Genomic DNA, 22,592 nt, shown 5'->3' on the forward strand with positions numbered 1-22,592 from the left:
CGGCTCAGCGAGCGGAGCAGAGGTCAGGGAGGGGGGCGGAGGGTAGAGAGGAAGCCAATGGAAGGCTATGATTGGAGGCGGGGATCTGGACCTTTCCGGGTCTGACACGGAGCCCCAGGGGAGCGGAGCCCCAACCAGCCCCTTCTCCTCAGGTTGGTGCGAACCCTGGAATCCAGCCAGAACAGCCCCAGAGCGGAAGAACCCTTGACCTCTGGTACCCCATGGGCTCGGGTGGCAGAAAGCCCCTCCACCCTACATCTCCTATTGCCCTCCTCTCCCTAGATCCCAAACACCCTATAGCCCCTACTCCCTAACTCTCCCCTTCCTGGGTCTCCCCAGGAGCCTGAAATTAATCTGATTTCTTATAACTATTACACTCTTCCCTCTCTCTTCAGAAGACCCCAATCATCCACCACTACCCTTAAAGAAACAAATCCAGTACCTGCCCCTCCAAAAAAAACACAATGGCCAGAGGTTGTAAAATGTATATTAAATTTCACGTCTGCACAGTGGGGAAGCCATCCTACGGAGGAACAGTTTAAACCCAATAATAAAAGAAATAAACCACCCCAATCTAGTTTTCAACCATCCATCTCAAGACATCCATCTCAACAGCTACTGGCTACTGCCTCTCGACTGCGATCTTCTCCTCTTTGCTGGTGGGGGCCGGTTAAGTCTGAGGGTGGTGATGGTGGGAGTCTGCAGTCCTTTGGGAGTGCCATTTTGTTTCTCGAAGGCAGCTTTCTTGAAAGGCCCTTTCCCAAGGGACTGATCAGGGTCCTCAGTCACGGGGGTGGCCTCAGTCTTGGAGAGGGATAGCACAGCGTGCATTTCTGAGTCCATGCCCTTGGGGGCATTCTTTTTCAGGAAGACAGCTTTCTTGAGGGGCTGCAGTTTAGGTGATTTTTGCTTTAGCTTCCTCATCACCTCTGGTTCCCCAATCACTTTTGCTTTTTCAGCTGGCAGACTGCTATCCTGGGCCTTGGAGGAAGCTTGGGCCCTTGTGTCAGAAGATTCCGTGGACAATTCTGAGTCTGCACCTTTGGAGATGCCATTCTGCTTCTGGAAGGAGGCCTTCCTGGGACGGTGCTGCTTCTGTACATGCTTCGCCTTCCCAGCTCCTTTGGTCTTCTTGGGTGGCTGGCTACTGTTCTCAGATGTGGGGGCCACACGACCCTTTAGGTCAGGCAAGTCTGCATTTGTAGGGGTGGCTGCTGCAGACTGTCCTGTAGTTAAAAAATTAAACAGATGTTATGAGAAAATGAGCCTCATCAGCAGATCGTCTTCATCAAAATTGGGAAGTACCTCTTAACCAAGTGTAAGAGCAGACTCCCTGGCCTTACATTACTTAACTTCACCTGCTCTGTATTCAATTACTGTTTGAACAAACCAATCTACTGAGAGAAGGGATACCTCCCTCCATCCTTGAGCCAAAAGGTTTTATGGGGAAGTTGCGCCACATTGAGGACAGCAAGTACCAAAACATTCTAAAGGAGAGATGAAATCTCACGGTCTCCTGAATAAACTTGAAGTATTGGGCTTTTTTTTTTTAATCAAGCAAGACTTTTTTTTTTTCACATGGATTTTGATGGCATGCAGGAAAAGAAGGCACATCAACAGCAAGGAGAAACAAGCTAGTAAAACATAAGTTTTTTTATGTTTTATGTTTATTTTTATGGTGGGAGTCTGCAGTCCTTTGGGAGTGCCATTCTGTTTCTCGAAGGCAGCTTTCTTGAAAGGCCCTTTCCCAAGGGACTGATCAGGGTCCTCAGTCATGGGGGTGGCCTGAGTCTTAGAAAGGGACTATCATTAAATCTGCAAATTTTTTTTCTTATTATTAAAAAACTTTCAATTATAGTAATATCCACAACTCAAAATTCCCCATTTTACCTATTTTCAAGTATACGAATTAGTGGTATTAATTACCTTCCCAATACCATGCTACCATCATCACATCCATTATCCCAACTGTTTCATCACCTCAAGGTTTTCATTCTACATTAACATTCAGATTGGATTTTTGTAAAGGACATCATTTAAATAAAAACAAAAACTAACTCAATAAATCATGCAGTTTGTGTTCAGAAGCTCTCTCACTCACTCCTCCAACTAAACCCAAGGCTAAATCCCAGGATGCAGAGCGCTCAAGCTTGTTTCAGAAAGCCCCACCCCTCCCCTTGGTGATCCAGGCCAGCCGGACTCCTCAAAATGGCTGAGAAAATGATCTGCAATTAGTGTGAAGGTCTCAGAGAACTGCTGATGGCATTGAAGAAACCCTTGCCAACCCAGTGCTAAGAATGCTGGACCAACAAAAATACATTACCAGTAAATTAAACCTGGGCCAAGAAGAAAAAGAAACCACATACTGCATTTGGAATGCATTTAGTGCTGAACATCGGCAACCATTTGCAAGAACCAATGATAAGGCAGCCATGTGAACACATTCAAATGGGGTCCTGAGCTCAGAAACACCTGTAGTTGGGATGAAAAGGGCCTCTCATCCAAACATGAAAAGGCTGGGATAAGAGAAGCAGAAGTCCTTCCCTTCCCTACATCCACATTCTAAAGCCTCCTGAAAGGTAGAAAGAGCCAAAGTGGTAATGAAGGGCAGAAAGAGTAGATCACTTACCTGTCTCGGACTGAGGAATAGAATTAGAGAATTTCTTGAATTTGGCAACAAAGAAACCATCCATATTGTGGGTATGAGGGTAGAAGCGGCGGGTGGAACGCAGAGTGGGGTGGAAGCGCCTTTCTCGAAAGCGGGTAAAACCTTCCTGGCCAAAGTCAAGACCCGTGGGTACCAGCCGCACATTCCTCCTTTTCAGGGCATAGTCTACCACCCACTCATTCTCCTCCACCTGGACGCATGAACAGAGACAAAGATGGGGGAGAGAAAGCAGCACAGAACTGAAGGCCTCCCAGCCCCTCTGCCCTTGCTCTGCCCTGACCGAAGTCTCACCATGATAGAGCAGGTACAGTAGACTAGGTAGCCTCCTGTCTTGGAGGTGGCACTGACAGAGTCAATAGCACTCAGAAGCAACTCCTTCTGAAGGTGGGCACAGCGCAGGATGTCCTTCTCATCCTGTCCCAAGGAGAGATTCAGGCAGGGGTGTGACTATTTCAAAAGGCACCCCAAGGAGGAGAGAGGTAAGCTATAGCCTGCTCAATCTCCTCAACCTCACACTCCTGCTCTCCAAGGCACACCCAACTCCTCACCTTGTTAGTCTTCACAGCTGGATCCTTGGAGATGACTCCAGTGCCACTGCAGGGAGCATCCAGCAGTACTCGGTCAAAGCCCCCCACCACCTGAGGGGAACGGTAGGCTAATCAGATCTTTTCTACAACCTGCATAGCCTTGTTCATTGTCTTGGGGCCAGTCTGAGCAGGCTGGTGCCAGAAGGGGGAAGGTAAAATGGAAGAAGCCTCAGGAGAGCACAGAGAGGGGGAGTCTCAGATCCACCTTAGGGAACTGGCGCCCATCATAGTGGCTGATAATGGTGTTGGTTACTCCCAACCGGTGAAGGTTGCCCACCACACTCTTGAGCCGCTCAGCATTGGCATCATTGGCCAGGATCACACCTGTGTTCTTCATCAGCTGGGCTGAGGGGCAGAAGGGTCACATGCTCAGCAACCAGCTACCCTGCCTCCATGTGCCACCCACACTGCAGCCGAGGAGCCCACTGGTGAAGGCTCACTGCTTCAAGGCAAAACTCCCAGTAAGCCCGAGTCCCACTGCCTACCATCCAGGTCAGGTTCCCCCAGACCATACTGGGCCCCTAGGATGAGTAAGCCCCCCATTCATGTGACTTCCACTCCTACTATACTTCTTTCTGACCCTACAGACTAAATTCCTTCCTTCAGATGACAACAGCTTAGTAAAAGCGTTATGTGCTTTTATTGTGACTGCTTATGTGATGAACACTGGAACAAGTTCTTTAAAACATGTTAGCTCCGTTCTCACAACCCAAGTGTAAGTACTACCCCATTTTACAAATGATAGAAAAGGATCAGTCAGGAGCTTGCTCAAGGTCATCTGGATAATCAGTGACACATCTGGAATTTGTGCTCCTAACCCCTCTGCTAGCTGCCTGACACTGTTTAATAGCCTTCCTGAGTCACCACTATTCTCAAACACAGAAAGCCAAACAAATCCCATCCCACCTGCCCTTCCTGTACCTATATAGCTGGTCTTTCCTCCAGGGGCACAACACATGTCCAGGATCCGCTCATGTTCCTGGGGTGCCAAGGCCATAACAGGCAGCATGCTGGAGGCTCCCTGCAGCATGTAGTGGCCAGCCAGGTACTCAGGAGTAGCACCTGTGGAGGAGGACCCACCTGTGACAGGCTGCAACAGGGGGAGAAAGGCTCTGGGGCAGGAGATGCTTACCAATGGGCACCGAAGAATCATACACCACTAGTCCAGTCTTTGACCATTTGCCCAGGGGATCCAGGTTAACCCCACGATTGATTAGAGCCTGAAGAGAAGAAGGATGAGAATTTTAAAAACTCATAGGCTGCTACACTCAGAAAGCAGGAAGAGAGGAAAGCATGGTTCCAGCAGAAGGCCCATGGCACCACAACTCTTGGAACCCTTGGAGCTCCACAACTCTTGGAACACCACAACTCTTGGAACTCTTCAGAACAAAACTGTCCCAGACTCACTCCACCCAGTTTCACTTCCTCATCCCATCCTACAGTGTCCTTCTCCTCAACCTCAGGCTCCTAACTGGAGATCTTAACTCTATCCCAATGAGTTGTCTGCCAGCTCCTGCTCTTTTATTCCTGGAAGTGGTCTCTAGTTTTCCAGGAGGCGAAGCCCCCTCGCTATTCTAAAATTTAATACTGTATTGGTTAAAGTATATTAAAGGTAACTACTGGGTTATCCTCACTTGGATATATGAATAACACAGGACCACACTACCAACTTTAGAACAGGGGTCTTTAACTTGGGGTCCCTGAACCCCTGGAAACAATGAACTTAAAAATATTGTTTGTAAGGCATTGAAGTACAAATAGTATATAACGTCGTGTATATGAGCTATCTAGAAGTAGTAAATTTGCAAAGAAAGTAGATTAGAGGTTGCCAGGAAACAGAGGGCAAGGAGAAAGGGAATTTTGGGGTATAGAATGTAAAAAAACATTCTAACACAAAAATAAAGAAAACGAAAGAACAGTATTGTTTGTGTATATGCATCTTTTTCTGGGAGCAGGAATCAGTTTTCATCAGCTTCTCAATGATTTAGAAGGCAGACAACTCTTTCCAGTTTCTTCCTGATGTTGATGTCTCAACCCAGTCACAGAGAGTACGGACTGGAGGGACAGGTTTCCCACTCCGCAGAGACCCTGAGATTGTCAGGCAGGCCCAGCATGACACCAGGACTCTCCAGTGTTGCCATCTGGAATCATTCTTGTTCCAAGAAAAACTCAGATGTTAAGACTTCATCCAGTTAAGGTGGGGTAAGGGAATTCCTGGAGTTGGCAGAAATAGGCCCCTCCTGAGATAAGCAAACCTTAAAACGCACCCCTCACCTGAGCAAGGTCCCGGCGCCGGGTTTTCAAGGTGTTGGTCCGGAGGGTGATGGGCCGCGGCACCTCATTAGCTTCTAAGAACTCCACCAACTGGAGGGGCAAGATGGCAGGTGAGAGCATGTCTGAATAGCACATTTAAACAACCAAAACGTATGGGGCCCAGAATGGGAATGAGGGCTTGTCATTCTGTATAGCTTAATATAATACCTGGACACATCCCAGAATATGTTGAGCAGATAATTAGAATGTATTGGCAGTTCCTTGAGGGGCTAGAGAAAAAATACGGAACTATTAAACTTTACCAATGGGGAAACCCCTGACACTGTCTCAAACCGCAGGACTCCCAAGTCAATAAGCTAAGCCCTTGATCTTGAGGCTTGCCCTTGTGAAGAGTGTTTCTGTAGTGAAGAAGCTAAGACTACCTATAGTTATGCTTAAGAGCTCCTTCCAGAAAACCTCTTTTGTCGCTCGAATGTGGCCTCTCTAAGCCCAACTCTGCAAGCTAAATCATTATCGTCTCCCCTACTCAGGACCTGACATCCAGAGGCAAAAGTCTCCCTGGCAACATGGGGCATGACTCCCTGGAATGAGCCTGGCCCTGACACTGGGATCAACAACACCTTCCTGACCAAAAGGGGAAAAAAGAAATGTGACAGAATAAGGTATCAGTGGCTAAGAGAGTTCAAATGGAGTCAAGAGTTTATTCTGGAGGCTATTCTTACTATGGCTTCAGCTAAATATTGCTAATTACCGCAGTCTGCCAAACCCCAACCAAAACCATTCCTGCCAAACCTTTAGAGAATACCTAGGACTTTATCTAAGATTCTACAAAAGTTTTACCCACTAAGATTACTTTCCAGAAACCTACAACCTCCAGATGGGTTCCTAGGCCAGATAAGTACTGAAATGCAGAGGGGCCAGCCTCTCAAGAACATCAACTAGTTCCAACCCCCTATCCCATATTATTGACACCCTTTTCCAACGAAAATGTTAGAATGGACATAGCCCAAATGTCCCTCTAGGATTTTGGGAGAGGGATCCAAGGAGAAGGAGGAGTTATGACAGAAAAGATAGGACTGAATAAAAGTATGACTGCTGAATCATTACACTGATATTTCTTTCAGTCTCTAGTGTCTTGGAGCAGCTAGAAGGAAATACTTAAAATTGAGGAACTGCAACCCATACCAAACTCTGAAATCTGTTCTATAACTACTTGTTTAACACACTTTAAAATATGCTTTTTTTTACGTTATATTTCACCATAAAAATGTTAAAAAAAAAAAAAAAAGACAGAGAGCGAGAGACAGAGAAGGTGAAGAAAAACAGAGACATGAGATTGGCAATGCAGTACCTCAGACAGAGGGAAGAGGTCCATGAGCTTGCCAAGCAGGAAATCTCCATACGAGTAATAGATGGCCAGATCCTTCTGGAGTCGGTTCAGATATTCTGAACGAGACCGACCTTCCTCCCGCTGACTCCCAAAATCCCGCAGCACTCCCACTATATCCTGGATGCGCTTGTGAACTCGCTGTAGGTCTGCTGCCTGGGCATGTGAGCCTGGTTAAAGAACTGTTCCATGCTGCTGCAAGATCTATAAACCCCCTCCCAAACACCTCCCCCCCATGTCCCTCATCCTGCAGTGGAAGGATATTGTGCTCCATCTCCCCAGCAGGGGGCAGCACGAATGGCTCCTCCTCCTCCACGCTGATCTGCAGGTCTCCATCTACCTCGTCATCCTTTGTGCCACCCAGCTCAGGGGATACTTTCTTCTCTTCCTCCTCTTCATCAGTCTCTTCCTCATTCCATCGGCCCCTGGAAACAGGTCCAGAAACAGAGGGACTCACAGACCACAACATACTCTTCCCTCTCCCTCACAGCTGTCCCCATCCCAGCCACTGCCCATTCTTCATCCTAACAGTTTCCAAAACTTACTCAGCAACAGTTTCCTGGGCCTTCTGCTTCTGAGCAGCCCTTTCAATTGGCAGCAACTGAAAATAGAGACAAGGCACCAGTAATGCAAAGCCTGTCCTTCCACCATCTTATGTAGTACCTTCTGTTTTACTTCTTCCTAGATACAAATGTAACGCCTGCTCTCAAAGGAAGTATGAAAGCTGAAGAAATGAAAAACTATTGGCACAATGTTGATTATTATTGTTGAAGCTAAATAAATGGATCAAAGATGGTGGGTTATATTGTTTACTTTTGTAGTTTCCTTCTCCATAAAAAAAAGATTAAAAGGTGAGTACATATCCCCATGTGCACAAGAGGGAAATTCTGCCTTTGAACATTCATTTTGTGTTCTTTTATTCCAGATTTACTCTCTCTCTAGATGTATGTATATTTTTTTATTTAGAAAATACTTTATTAGTTTCTGTAATCAAACCCATGTAGATAAGACCTTAGATATTTAATATTGTTATCCCTTATAAATGGAAAAAAATTAAATATAATGTTTCTAGACCAATATGGCTGTCAATTTCTGTACAATGACAATCCAACATGGTACAACTAGGATACTTTTTCCAAAGTCGACAGCACAACTACAAGTTTCAAAAAATTCAAATGATACATATACATATATACATAAAGACCAATAGCTGTATGCTATACATCAATATCAGCAACAGCATTTCTAGATTCTAGTCATCTGAACAAAACTATACATACATCCAGCACACTCCATTAAAAAAAAAAAAAACAAAAAATCCCAGGAAATAGTAAATTCTATTATTGTTATAGCACCTGGCATCATTTTTTTATTACTTCTCAATCATCATCTGGAAATAAATTCTAGAATAACATCATTAAAACTGGTCTGCACTAAATCTTTGGTCAACTGATTTTTTTTTTTTGTATGCTGTACGGTAGGGTCACATTTTATTATTTTTCCGTGTGAGTATTCTGTTATTGCAGCACCATTTGTTGAATTTGTTTGTTTGTTTGTTTTTTTAGGGGGAAGTGACTGCAAAATTAACATAACTTTGTTGAAAAAAGGAGGTTGTGCACCAAGGGATTGAGAAAACCTTCTCAACTGAAAGGGTGAAGAGAGAAATGAGACAAAATAAAGTGTCAATGGCTGAGAGATCCCAAACAGACTCAAGAGGTTATCCTGGAGGTTATTCTTACTCATTAAATAGATATCACCTTTTTAGTTAAGGTATAACAGAGAGGCTGGAGGGAACTGCCTGAAAATGTAGAGCTGTATTCCAGTAGCCATGTTTCTTGAAGATGATTGTATAATGATATAGCATTTGCAATGTGACTGTGTGATGTGAAAACCTTGTGTCTGATGCTTCTTTTATCTACCTTATGAACAGATGAGTAAAACATATGGATTAAAAATAAATAAATAATAGGGGGAACAAATGTTAAAATAAATGTAGTAGATTGAAATGCTAGGGATCAATGAAAGGGAGGGGTAAGGGGTATGGTATGTATGAATTTTTTTTCTGTTTTCTTTTTATTTCTTTTTCTGAATTGATGCAAATATTCTAAGAAATGATCATGATGGTAAATATACAACTATGTGATAAAAAAAGAATGTTCATATGTTGATTGGTTTTATTAATAAAAATTAAAAAAAAAAGAACAAGAAAGAAGGAGGCTGTGGGAGGCGTACAAATGAGGGCTTTCCTTTTCTACTCCACAGAGCTCTATCATGTTTGAATTTTCCTAATATTAATTGTGTAAGAGGGTAAATAACCTTTTACACATCACATAAACCTGCCTACATTTTGGGTTATCTTCCTAATCAGGTCAAAAGGAAGAAACTTTTTAAAGTTCCTAGATAACAAACCTTAAAAGTCTGCATGTATTTCCATTCCCATCAGTGGCACACACAGGTGCTCACCTTACCACATCCTCACCATCACTGAGCACTCTCTCCTTTGTAAAGTTTCTATTCAATAGCTCTTCTAAACCTGCTCATGCACTGAGAATGTCAGGTAGTAGAGAAAGAATGAGAAAGCACTAAAATCCTTCTTCTCTAGTAAGGTTTATCCTTGTCACAGAGGAATAGCAACAAGATCTGGAAAGAAACCAAGAGGCAAGGATACCTTACTCAATATCCACTGAATCTCACCTCTTCATCTTGCTCCTCTGAGCTGGAATCAGCTCCATAATCATCTACCATGTTGGTATCACTGTCACTGTCCTCAGAGCCCCAGAGGTCCCCCTGGGTCACTTCCCCATCTTCCTCAGGGTCTTCCTTCTCCTCCTCATCATCACTGCTATGGGATGGTGCCCGACACTTCTTGCCCTGAGCAGTGCTGTATAAGGACTGGGCTGCCTTCTTACCAGGTGTCTGGACAGCTCCTGCAGAGATTTCTAAGCATTTAAAGAATCCTAGACTGATGGTAGTCACACACTTCCTTGTCCCACAACCCCTGGATCCTGGACTTTCCCCTAAAAATATCCTCCTGACTGTTCCTTTCTCCCAGAACTGCTGGCCAAAGACCCAGAGAACCCTCACATAGCACCCACCTATTTTCACTAACCTTTTGGCAGCTTTCCAGGCAATGGTTTAGCCCTAAGAGACTTATTCATCTCAAGGGCTTGAGCAGAGCCCAACCTCCTCTTGGCTGCCCTGGAAAGATATATGGGTGAGGAAACGGGAATACACCTGCAGGCTCTGCCATTCCCCATCACAGATTCAAAGCAGCGAGTCCCAAATCAGTCCTGCTCATCAGCCTATTCCATATGGCTAAATATGAGCAGCATCAGTTTAATCTATGTAAATCTGAACACCCACACTCACCTCTTTCGAGCACGACTAGACAACCTCTTGGAATTTTCATCACCAGCTGTAAAAAATAGAGGCAGAATAGGAGGATACAGGGGAAAAGAAAAGAAGTGGGGGAGAAAGTAAAGACAGGAAGAAAACTTACACTAATGAAAGGGAGTAGACTGTAACTCACTCCACAGTACTCTGCCAGAAGCTGGATAAAAAGAAACTAAGCACTCATCTGGCTGTTCATCAACGAAATTCAAACTGGGTCTCCCTTCAGACTTCAGGTTCTAATAACAAACATCATCATTCTCATAACAACCCAGATTCAAAATTTATCTTTTCTTTTGCCCTTTCTTTTACTCTCTATGTAATCAGTTACCAAATACAATAGATTTTTTCACAACTATTTTTCATAATTCTCCAAGAAATAAAAAATTTAATTTTTGACCATGTCATTTAATAACTACACAAGTCACTTAAACTCTCAGTTTCTACTTTTTCAACTGTTAATCAAGACAATAGGGCTGCCCTCACAGGCAGGATGAAATGATATCACTATGTCTAATGGGTTTGGTATGGTGCCAGGCATTTGGTAATACCTTAGGAATCTTTATCGTTTATACAAAGCCCCAAATAAACTACCTTCCAGTCTGCCCTCCCACCAGTCTGCCCCGCGGCACTCAAGCAGACTATCCACCAATCCACCACGGTAAAAATCAATCTCCATTTCTTCCACAATCCAGCTCACAGTGACTGGCTTGTCCCTTCCCACTTGCCAAATGCTAACCATTTTTCAAAACCTAGCTCCTTAGCAAAAAAAATATTTTGTAATTCCCTAACTGCCTGGGATTTCCCTTCCTGTGAACTCCCACGTTGTTAAAATGCACCTCTCCTTGCATGGGTACTTGTGTACTCGTGGCATCTCCCGTAAGTTCTAAATTTTAATCATACTGACAAATATTTCGTTCATACTTACTTTCCAATAAATCATACAGAGAAGGTTTCACTTGAACGGAAAGTGAAGAGGCTAAAAACAAGGGAGGCTGTTATTGATAGATAAGAGCAAAATCCAGGAGCTGGAGGGGAGCCAGGATTGACCCTGATTGACCCTTACCTGCAGGCAAGAATCTGGCGAGCTCTGTCTCGGCACCTTTCTGTTTACGGGCCTTTCGGCCCGGCCCGCGCTTCTCCTTCTTCGTAGGGTCCAACTTGCGCCCCATGATACTGGAGGGAAAAAAATCGAAGGCGGAATGGCGCGTTGCAAGAGGAACGCATGCTCAGGAATTAGCGCAGGAACAGAGCACCACCTCGACCAGAATCTCGGCTCGGAGCCCCGGACAGCCTTTTGAGACCCAACTAACCGCCACCCACCCTAAGACCCGGAACTGGGGTCCCACACACCAGTCCAGGTCAGCGCTGCCACCCTTCTTCCCCCGACTGCCTCCAAACACACCCTTTGCTCACCCGAAAGCCGGACGAGGCCTAAGCTGCCCCTCGGCCCCCCGTGCCACACTCCACGTGCACTCCCGAGCTAGCTTTCGGACCACCCACTCCACGGAAAAGTCCCGCGCAGGCGCACAGGCCGCACTCGCCTCATGGCCCCGCCCCTTCCGGTTACTGTTCGGCTGTGGCGGCGGGTCCGGATCCTGCGTCCGCTTTGCGAACTCGCCGGGGAGGTATGGAAGCATTCCGCCCCACATATAGCTCCCGAGGGAGGCGGGAATGGGGACCGAGCCGCTCTCAGCTCCCCCGATCCACCCTCCCGGCGATGACTTTTGGCCTCACGACAGATTTAAAGTAAAAAAAGTAGCCCTCGAACCAGGCTGTAACTCTCCCGCAACATCCCACCGACCGCCCTACGTCCAGCCTCAAGATCATAGAACCTGCAGGCCACTTAATCTCCATCCCCCAAACTTCTGATTAGGAAACCTTCTTCCTTGTACACCCCACAGACTCCTACTTAGCCCCACTCAGGTAAGGTTTCCCAGTGCCTAGGAAAAAATTTGCATCCTAGTTCCGCAAAAGTTGACCACAGGAACCTCCTTCCACCTGGCTTCAAATAGACAGTGAGGTAGTGCTTGGTAGGCGTCAAAAACTGTTCCAGGCACCTTACTGGTGTAATCCCTGCCATTTTATGAGGAAGCTGTCCTTATTTTATCTGTGATAAGTTCGTAGCTCAGTAATTAAAGAACATGCTCAAGGTCAGAGCCACTAAGCAGTGCAGGGCAGAGGCCCAGGCAGTTTGGAAGGCTCACTTTCCACAGGTTGAGACACCCTTGGTTGGGAGCACACCTGGCTTTGCCCACAGACACAAGGTAGTATCTAGTTTCATTTCCCAGGACTCCTGTCATACACACTCATCCACCTGCACCTACACCCACACTGAACCAGAGCACTAAAATACAAGGAAATTTTTATTTTCATCAAGAAATTTGCTGTTTTTTTTATGCTTTTTTTTTTTTATTTTAATTTTTCACTTTATTTCGTTCTAGCCGCTCAGTGGCTGGAGCCGCTGGGTTCCTGGTATTAAAAAGATGCCAACAGAGGTAGCTGTGTCTCACCCAGGGGCCCGGCCCACTCTGAATACCCCAAAAAGGATTAAAAGAAAACACAAATTAAACCAACAAAATAAAACCAAAAGGAGGAAGAAATTCAGATCATTTTCTTCAAGCCTGGCGGGAACCCACCAACAGTTTTGTGTGTAACAGACGTTACAGCTTTACAGCGGGGAGAAGCCAGGGCCCAGAGGGCCAGCCCACCAGCTCCCTGCAGATGGCGCCGGCGCTACTGCTGCATGTCTCTCCAGCAGGAAGGGCACCACTGCCCCTCACTCCCTCCCCCTCCCCCAGGGTTGGGGGGCTGTTTCTTTACAACATGGACGATGGGACAGAAGGAAGGAGAGTCTCTCAGGCCCCCAGGAGAGAAGCTGGGACAAGGGAAAGAGGAAGGTCACTGCTCAGCGGTGGAGGTGGTATCATCAATCTGGATCTTCACTGCTGCTGGGCTACCTGTAGGGAAAGAGCCAAGGAAGTCAGAATTCCAGCCCACAACAGTTAAGGGAATTCCCTGATAGACAACCCCGCCTGCCCAGCATGTAAAGCTAGGAACATAGTGCAATATTACAAGTTCCAGAATAGTTCTGCTGGAAGAACTGGCCAGAAGCAGAAAATGGCCCTACCTGCTGTGGGGGAGGTTCAGGTGCCCGGTTTGCCAGGCGGCTGAGAATGTTACGCTCTGACATCTGTAGCCTCACAGCAACTGGGGGAATTCGGGCAATGGTAGCTGGGAGTCGAGTCACATCGGCTTTCATGTCACTCAGCAGTTCTTCCAGCTGTTTCAGAACTGCAGGAGGAAAAAAAAGAGGTGGTGAGCTGTGGTGGTCAAGACTCATATCCTTCCACCACAGTGGACCAGCCCCCCATCACTTCTTAATGACCAAGTACCTGTGATGTGCTAGACTCTTGGAGCGTGGTCTGTCTTTTATCAGTCACAAGAAATGGCCTCCAACATGCTCCTATTCCTATTCCTCCTATTCCACGATTCTGTGCTTTTTAAAGTAACCTAAATCCTTATTTTCCCTTGCCTCTTCCACTTCTCAAGAGCGTATTCATCTCCTTTCTCATTCTTGTCTTTCCTCTCCCTCCACCTTCTAGATCTGCCCCCCACTCCCTTTATATTTAAAAAAAAACAAAAACAAAAAACCTTTTTCTTCATTTCACCATCTACCCTCTTTGCAGAGTTTTATTTTAATTAGGGACAAAATGTGGAAAGGGGCCTAGAATGTCAAGGGATCTTAAATTACCTAACATTACCTCTAAAGTATCCCAGATGACACATTATTCTGCTTTGCCTTCTACCTCCAAAAACATGAACATATTTCAAAGTTAAAAGGCTACGAATTGCTGTCTTGACTGCCTCTAAAATAGAAGCTTCCTTTCCAAGGAGGAAGGTAAAGACCCACCGCACATCCTACCCTTCCAGACAAAGGGACCCCCTAAGAAGTTTGGGAAAGAAGTATGTAAGTGTTATGGAGGGGTGGAGTGGGGAGGAGGCTGAACCAGCAGGAGGCAGGGGAGCCACTGGCTACCTTTGTGCAGGACTGCATTGGCTGGTTTGTTTCCTGCCATTGACTCCTTGGACAGATGCTGATGACTCTCTGCCAAACACTCCACCTCAGCAAAACGGGTATTTAGGGCCATGGAAGGGTGAGAGGGGTCCTCTGACATGTTCAGGTAAGCTGCCCGGCGCAACTGTTCCTCAATCACCAGGGCTTGTTCCAAGAGCTGGACAAGGGATGAAAAGGAGAGGGGAGTTGGACCGACATTCACTTGGCTTATTTCTGATGGGCCTTTCGGCCTCACCTAGTGGACTTGCCTTCTTCCTCCATATAATAAAATCCGATAAAGAACTTCATGGGTGGATCTACACCCAAGCTGTTCAACATTACATTGCCTTTTCTTTTTTTGGGGGGGGGGAAGGGGGGTCTCTTATTGAATCTCACACAGTAAGGATAAAAACCCAATTGAGAAAATACAGAATGTAGAAAGAATTAAAATTATACATGGTCCCACCTCCTACAAATATGTAAACATTTTGTTTTTCTTTCCAGATTTTCCCATGTGACGGAGATGTCATAATTTGCCAACATGGCTGCCGTGGTTGATGCAAGGCAACACAAAATGGCCTAGCCCGCGACCGGCTTTCCTCCCGGAACTAGTGGTGGTTTGCACCAAAAGCGCCAATCCCAGAAATCCGCCCTCCACCCTAGCAACAACGGTGATCAATCCTAGCCCGACACGTGTCCCTGCATGCTCCCAGCCTATATAAGCCTGTGCACTTCCTCAATAAAGCGGACACCTTCCACTCACCCCTGAGGGTTGTCTCCTGAGTCATGTGCTGTGTGCTGTGTGTCTGTGTGACTGACTCAGTACGGCCACTTACCCCCAGCCATCAGCTAACCAACACCCATGCCTGTATGTCTTTTACATAATTGAGATCACATAAATATCTGTATCATGTTTTCACTCAAAAATTCTGTATTGTGCATCTTCCTTTGTCAACTACTTTTCAAAATAAACTACTTCAAAAAAAACTACTCTTGCATAGTAGTCCACCTTATAGATAAACCTACCATATAATTTTTGTTTTACTCTTTTTAAAAGTAGTTTATAAAAATTAAAAATAATAAAACTTTTTTTCTTTTATCCCCGTATCTCACTCCATTCTCCTTCAGTCACGAGAACTTGGTCTTTGACGGGCAACCCTTCTAATATACTTACGTTGTGTCATTTTGTGTATATTCTTCAAAATTGGGTATTATTGTTTCATACACACATTTCTAGTTTACAGAATGCTGTTCTGTACATATAAAATGCTGTTTTGCTCATTATATACCTTTTTTAAAAGCTCATTTATGCTGTTACATGCATATATATTTTGGAGCTTTTAACTGTTGCCTAATGCTGTGATGTGAATCTACATAACACCTATTTACGCCCCCAATGTCAGTCATCTAGGTCGCTTCTAGGTCCCCACCACCAAAAATTAAATGCCTGATTAAGCTGAGGAGATCTTTGAAATATGTTCCAAGCAGCAAAATTGCTGGTTTTTAAATTAGTTCTTAAATACCCACTGATTCTTCAAGAAAATGAGGAAAGGGATGTCCTGAGAATAATAGACTTTTGTTTCTTCCACAAGGCCTGGTCCCATCAGTGCCTACTAATTTATCTGCAACAAACCAGCCACCTCTTTTGCTAACAACTCCCTCTTCCTGTCTTGAACTATGGGCATTCTTCAGGTTTAGCCTTTGCCTCACTGCTGTTCTAAAGTATTCTGCCAAAAGATCTCTCCTTTCCTAGCTTCCACCAGCACCTCTATGCAGATGACTTGATTCTTCTCAAACTTGCATCTTAAAGCCTGATCACTCTCTGATTATACTCATTTATGGTAGGGAGGGAGGTGTTTGTGAGAAACATCAAATAACTTGTCTAAAATTGAAGTCATTCTTTTCTACAAACTACTCCATCTCCTTACCTCACTATACCCATCAATAAATAAACTTCTCACCAACTTGCCTAATGCTGTGATGTGAATCTACATAACACCTATTTACGCCCCCAATGTCAGTCATCTGACATTGGAGTCACAGCTTATCTTTGGAGTCACTCCCTTTGTAGCTCAAATCCAGTAAGTCAGAAGTCAGTCAGTTAGGGCCAGTGGGCCAAATCTGACCTGCCACCTGGTTTTGTACAATCCAAGAGCTAAGAATGGTTCTTACATTTTTAAATGGTTGAAAAAAAATCAAAATCAAAATATTACACGGCACTTCATGAAAATCATATGAAATTCACATTTTAGTGTCCATAAATAAAATTTTGGGGGAACACATCCTCAAATAATTCAATTATGTACCACCTATAGTTGCTTTCACATTACAAAGACAGAGTTAGGGTGTTGGCTGCAGACATCAAATGGCCCACAAAGTCTAAGATATCTACTATCTGGCCCTTTACAGAAATATTTGCCAACCTCTATGGTAAATCAGTGAGTTCTTTAAATTCTTTGGTATTGTTTTCTTGATACTTAATCTTTTTCCGCAGTTAGCATCACAGCCTAGGCCCTTAATACCTCATGACTACAAATATGTATCTATTGGCTCCTTGTCCCACTTCTGTTACTTGGTTGCTATGTGATAGTTCTATGATCCCATGAATCCTGTTTCAATTTTCTTTGGTCATATCAACACTGTCCCCAAACTTTCAGTGGCTGCCCATCAACTGTAGGGTAAAGTCTGAACTCTCTAATCTGGTGCTAAACCCACCTACTGACCTCTAGCCTTTACCTCTCTCTTTCGAACCCTACCTCTGACCTCACCCAACACAGATGTTTTCCATAGCCCAACAGGAGGAGTATTTTCTGTTTCCAAACACCCTAAGCTTTGTTGAGTCTGTCTTTGCCCAAACTTATCCCTTTGGTTCAAATACCCTCCTCATTCTACAATCTCTATCCCATTCATCAAAGCTTTACTCCAATGCCACCTTCTTTGTAAGCTCCTTTTCCCCTCCCCAACTTCCCTCTGGAGAACTTTGTTACAGCATTCAGCAGTCTCCCTCCCTATAAACAAAATGGTATTCACTTGTTCACATGTTTGCCTCTACTTTAAATGGAAAGCTCCAGGAGAAGAGACTTGAAGGTTTATCAGTGCACCTTCCCTACTCCTCCAAATATGTTCAAGATCCACGTCTTCTTTGTATCCCATCTGGTGGTCTGCACATAAGGGGCCCTCAATGAATGTCTGCTGACATCCTGAATGAGCTGCCCTCATCATGAGCTGAGCCCTAGTGAATCTGAAAACAGACATCTGCCTCTTGTATGCACTCCTACCCCTTTCACCACACAGGTTATCTGTTAAAGAGCTCCCAAAAAGTACGAGCAGTACAAGGATGGCCCTACCTTGACAGAGATCCAATTCAGTCCCATCTCTGAATAGCATTCACGAATACTTCAACCTACAGTGTTCCCCCACAAACCCCAGCATTAGTCTACATCATGTATTAAGCACATAGTCATCTACAGTTCTTATACAGATGGTTAATTTTCAACTCTGTATGTCTTTATCCCTGATGTTTAAGCTACCTGGAAAAAAGCACTTCATGGGATACAAAATATTAACTACAATGGAGAATATAACAGTATGAATGACTGAACAGACTCCCTCCTTTGCTGCTCCTTCTGCACGTAAAAGGCTGTCATTTAAAAGCTGTATTCTTCCCCACCCTTCTCACCTTGAATCTTCGTGCTAGAAACTTATTCTTGATTTCTAAGAAATTGCCACGGTTCATTTCACCTTTGAAAGGCTCATTGAGGATGGCATAACGTGGGTCATTCTGGATGTCCTGCCACCGAGCATAGCCATGGCTATTGGAAAAGTGCTCAGGAAAAACAAAACAAGGGAATTAAGAACCTCACACTGGGGACCTACTGAACCCTTCACCAAGCACCTCAGCCCAGGCTCAGACAAAGGATACTTTATGATGCCAGCCAGCAGCCAGTAGTCATGCCGTCGATGCCAGATCTCATAAGTCTTCTTGGTGACTGTGGCTGCCCGCTCCTCATTCTGCCAAAGGGAGTGTAACTCTGAAGAGTAATTTAGGGAAGGTTGAGGAGAAAAATAAAGGTAAACATCTCTGAGAATTATAAAGCCATTTATTCCTGCCCCCAGATACTATTTTAGTAGCAAGCCTCTGGAATCCATGGAAGGTTGCAATCAACTTGGCATTCTCTCACCCAGTCTTTGATCTCAAACACAGTGCTCCCCACATTTCTCTTTTTAGTGTGATGTATCCAGTACATTTTTGTAGACACTCTTTCTCTTCCTGTATCACTATGGATTTTTTGTTTGTTTTTTTAGAGAAGTTGTAGGTTTACAGAAAAAACATGCATAAAACATAGAGTTCCATATATCCCCTATTATTAACACCTTGCATTAGTGTGGTACATTTGTTAGAATTCACAAAAGAACATTTTTATAACTGTACTATTAATTATAGTCCATCACAAGTTAAATGAACACCATAAGTACATGGAACCTTAAATAGGGCATGAGACTTTGTAGATTTGCCCACTCTAATGCCCCGATAAATCCCAGAGTGATTTGAATAGTGAATAAAGGAGTATTTGCAAAGTCCCCTTGGGGGGATGGCAAGAAAGGGGGAAAATGCAACTTCCCTATTTGGAGAATTCCTGATATTCTCACAAGCAGTAGGGACAACCAAATCAATAGCTGAGCCTCAATTTTGGGGTTTGTTCATACAAAACTTATCCCCACAAAGGATAGGCTAAGCCTACTTCACCCCCAGAGAACCACTTTTGCTGCTCAGATGTGGCCTCTCTCTCTCAGCCAACACAACAAGTAAACTCACTGCCCTCCCCATCTCCATGTGGGACATAACTCCCAGGGGTGTAAACCTCCCTAGCAACGTGGGAGAAAAATCCTAGAATGAGATGTGATTCTGCATCAAGGGATTGAGAAAACCTTTCCAATGGAAATGGGGAAGAGAGAAATGAGACAAAATGAAGTGTCAGTGGCTAAGGGATTTCAAACAGAGTCAAGAGGTTGTCCTGGAGGTTATTCTTACGTCTTATACAGATATTCCCTTTTTAGTTTAAGGGGCCTCTAGAGAGGCTAGAGGGAAGTGCTGAAACTGTAGAGCTGTATTCCAGTAGCCATGTTTCTTAAAGATGATTGCATAATGATACAGCATTCATAATGCGACTGTGTGATTGTGAAAACCTTGTGTCTGATGGTCCTTTTATCTACGGTATGGGCAGATAAGTAAAACATATGGATTAAAAATAAATAAATAATAGGGGGAACAAATGTTAAAAAAGTAATAATAGATGGATACATGGGGAAAAATGTACCTATTGCAAACTATGGACTATGGTTAACAGTAATATTTTAATATTATTTCATTAACAGTTAACAAATGTACCACACTAATACTATCAGTCAATGGGTGGGTGGGAGGAGGGATAAGGGGTATGTGAGGATTTGGTTTTTATTTTTTATTTCCTTTCTGGAGTAATGAAAATGTCACAAAATTAATCATGTATGCACAACTATGTGATGATACTGTGAGCCAGTGATTGTACACTTCAGATGGTCTATAGGGTGTGTGAGTGTATCTCAATACAACTGTATTTAAAAAAAAATTGAGGCCTAAGAGTCACCCTCCCAGAGAACCTCTTTTGTTGCTCAGATGTGGCCTATCTCTCTCTCAGTCAACACAGCAAGCAAACTCACTGCCCTTCCCGTCTCTACATGGGACATAACTCCCAGGGGTGTAAACCTCCCTGGCAACGTGGGACAGAAATCCTAGAATGAGCTGTGACTCGGCATCAAGGGATTGAGGAAACCTTCTTGACTGAAACGGTGAAGAGAGAAATCAGACAAAATAAAGTGTCAGTGGCTGAAAGATTTCAAACAGAGTCAAGAAGTTATTTATGCATTATATAGATATCCCCTTTTTAGTTTAAGGTATACTAGAGAGGCTAGAGGAAAGTGCCTGAAACTGTAGAGCTGTGTTCCAGTAGCCATGTTTCTTGAAGATGAATGTATAATGAAATAGCATTCGCAATGTGACTGTGTGATTATGAAAACCATGTGTCTGATGCTCCTTTTATCTATGGTATGCACAGATGAGTAAAACATTTGGATTAAAAATAAATAAATAATAGGGGGAACAAATGTTAAAATAATTGAGTAGATTGAAATGCTAGTGATCAATGAAAGAGAGTGGTAAGGGATATAGAAAAAAAAATAGGGGGACAAAGGTTAAAATATATTGTGTAGGGCGAACGGCATGACAGTGGCTCAGTGGCAGAATTTTCGCCTGCCGTGCCGGAAACTCAAACACCATGCCAGAGACCTGGGTTCAATTTCTGGTGACTGCCCATGCAAAAAAAACACAAAATATATATATATATATATAGGGTAGGTGGAAATACTAGTGGTCAATGAGAGGGAGGGGTAAGAAGTATGGTATGTATGAGTTCTTTCTTTTTTCTTGTTATTTCTTTTTCTGAAGTGATGCAGATATTCTAAGAAATGATCATGGTGATGAATATACAACCATATGATATGGTAAGCCACTGATTATACACCAAGAATGGAATGTTCGTATGTTAAGAATGTTTGTGTATTGTTTTGTTTCGTCGATAAAAAAAAATTATAATCCATCATTTACAATAGGGTTCATTGCTTTGTATGGTCTTATTTTTGTTTTTAACTTTTATTCTAGTAACAAATAAGCAACCTAAACTTCTCCTTTGCTATGTACCTTTAATCATAAATCAATATTGACTATTTTATCAAAACTTTATATCTACTTAGATGGATATGATTTAGAATGTCCACCTAGTAGAAGTACCGTCTCTGTACCCCGGTTTCAGAGAAAAACCCAATCCTTCTAGCCCCAGCAGGCCCCTCACTTCCATACCAGTAAAACCTCCATCTGCAATGTTGAACATGAAACGCTGTTTAATATTTTTCTTCTGCTTCTCATCATTCAGCTCCTTGGGGGTCTCTCCATTCTGAAGCATCACTTCCTTTTTCTCTTCTTCTTCTTTTTTCTCTTCTAAAGGATATGCACAAGAAAAATAGCTCCAGACAAGAGCCCAGGACCATGGTCCTTACTATGTCACTATACGCTGCAAGATATTCGTCCACCTCCACCCCTTCCCCATAAGGTGCACTGACAACCAAATGCGGGTACAGAGGAGTCTTTTATCTTGAGATGAAATGGCTGCAAGGGTGTAGATGAAGAATGGAAGAGAACTTGGAGAAGAATAAAGTCCTTGCTTCTGGTTTTAGAGGCCTTCTAAACCACCATAGGCTTCTCCAAACACTCACCTTTGTCCTCCACCACAATGGGGGTCAGATCTATCGCTGACTTCTCCTCCACCTTCTCCACCTCAGCAGCACCTGGGAGAACAGTTGGCATTAAGAGAAAATCTAAAGAAAGAATGTTCTACACTTTCCACACTATTACCCAATTGGAATAGTCCTACATCTAAATCTCTATGATTAGTCATAAAAAACAGGTATCTTAAGGGAAAGAAAAAAATTCCACAATTTGAAATGAAGGGTGCAGGGTTCTTCAGTGTAAACTTCCTCCTGACATCTCTACAGCCTGGCTGGAAGTCCAGGGGCTACTGTGGTTCATTCAGAGATCAGTATGGCATAAAAATGAGGGTACCTTTGGACTCTGTCTCCATAGGTTCCTCTGTTCTCTCCTTCACCTCTGCCTTTTCCACTTTCTCCTCTCCCTCGGGAAGTTCAACAAGGACCTTTTCATCTTCTAATGCAGGGGCAGAGGGTTGTGTACACTTCAAAGGAAAAAAATCAGCAGATAAAGCACTCAGCCCAGCACCAAAAGGGAAGAATGAGTTCATCCATTTTCCTTTGCTAGGGCATATAGTCATCCCATCTCTTACCTCAACAGTGGCTTCAGGGGTTGCAGTTTTAACCTCCTTTTCTCCTTCTGTACTCTCTTCTTCTTTGAGGCTATTTTCTTCTATTTTTATCCCATCCTCTGCAGACCAACAGAAGGCAATCAATTAGGAAGAAGGTCCTAGATCAAAGAGAAGGTCACGCCTTCCCAGTTTGTCTTAAACTGTCCTCTCGTGCCTTTAAGAGCCAGTCCTATTCTTAGGACAGCCCTCCTAAACTGAGAGGGAGATGCTGTGTGTCCTGCTACTGACTCCCCTGTTAGAGCTCAGCACAGAGGAGCAGGAAGAGCATAGGCCAGGACAAGAGGAGAAGGACAGAAAG

The 22,592-nt window shown here is 43.9% G+C and overlaps 2 protein-coding genes, 1 long non-coding RNA gene and 1 other non-coding gene across 13 annotated transcripts in view; 1 reads left to right on the top strand and 3 right to left on the bottom strand.

Annotated features, from left to right (window-relative positions):
- Window positions 1-471: 471 nt before the first annotated feature.
- NOP2 (NOP2 nucleolar protein) lies at window positions 472-11,836 on the bottom strand. Its single transcript, XM_077169810.1, has 17 exons — window positions 11,723-11,836; window positions 11,373-11,482; window positions 11,235-11,285; window positions 10,286-10,331; window positions 10,026-10,114; window positions 9,611-9,843; window positions 7,462-7,517; window positions 7,179-7,341; window positions 6,881-7,078; window positions 5,530-5,619; window positions 4,388-4,475; window positions 4,177-4,317; window positions 3,461-3,600; window positions 3,217-3,306; window positions 2,960-3,082; window positions 2,630-2,858; window positions 472-1,226 (listed from the first exon to the last, which is right to left on the bottom strand). Exons 2-17 carry the CDS (start codon window positions 11,476-11,478, stop codon window positions 616-618), a joined length of 2,454 nt encoding a protein of 817 aa, XP_077025925.1. The 5' UTR covers window positions 11,479-11,482; window positions 11,723-11,836; the 3' UTR covers window positions 472-615.
- A 22-nt stretch (window positions 11,837-11,858) lies between these two features.
- Window positions 11,859-15,380, top strand: LOC143691409 (uncharacterized). 2 transcript variants are annotated; one of them, XR_013179508.1, is made up of 3 exons: window positions 11,859-11,934; window positions 12,751-14,276; window positions 14,868-15,380. It is a non-coding gene; the product is annotated as an uncharacterized LOC143691409 (long non-coding RNA). The 2 variants fall into 2 exon arrangements; XR_013179509.1 differs by having other exon boundaries at window positions 12,751-13,310.
- The window catches only part of CHD4 (chromodomain helicase DNA binding protein 4), a 32,552-nt gene continuing 22,619 nt past the window's right edge, over window positions 12,660-22,592 (bottom strand). For 5 of the 9 annotated variants that reach the window (XM_077169819.1, XM_077169815.1, XM_077169812.1 and 2 more), the window contains 9 exons: window positions 22,256-22,353; window positions 22,018-22,147; window positions 21,672-21,743; window positions 21,259-21,396; window positions 18,286-18,394; window positions 18,043-18,175; window positions 14,346-14,541; window positions 13,437-13,600; window positions 12,660-13,266 (listed from right to left, as the gene is read on the bottom strand). In XM_077169819.1, the coding sequence (XP_077025934.1) occupies window positions 13,249-13,266; window positions 13,437-13,600; window positions 14,346-14,541; window positions 18,043-18,175; window positions 18,286-18,394; window positions 21,259-21,396; window positions 21,672-21,743; window positions 22,018-22,147; window positions 22,256-22,353 (1,058 nt within the window). In that variant the 3' untranslated portion in view covers window positions 12,660-13,248. Of the gene's footprint in view, window positions 13,267-13,436; window positions 13,601-14,342; window positions 14,542-18,042; window positions 18,176-18,285; window positions 18,395-21,258; window positions 21,397-21,671; window positions 21,744-22,017; window positions 22,148-22,255; window positions 22,354-22,592 lie in introns of all 9 variants that reach the window. The other 4 variants (XM_077169818.1, XM_077169820.1, XM_077169816.1 and 1 more) reach the window with 1 other exon arrangement.
- Window positions 22,434-22,574, bottom strand: LOC143643061 (small Cajal body-specific RNA 11). The gene has a single exon (XR_013156102.1).

The sequence above is a fragment of the Tamandua tetradactyla genome, chromosome 7 (genome assembly GCF_023851605.1).
Source record: "Tamandua tetradactyla isolate mTamTet1 chromosome 7, mTamTet1.pri, whole genome shotgun sequence".
In the NCBI taxonomy this organism is placed as follows: domain Eukaryota; kingdom Metazoa; phylum Chordata; class Mammalia; order Pilosa; family Myrmecophagidae; genus Tamandua; species Tamandua tetradactyla.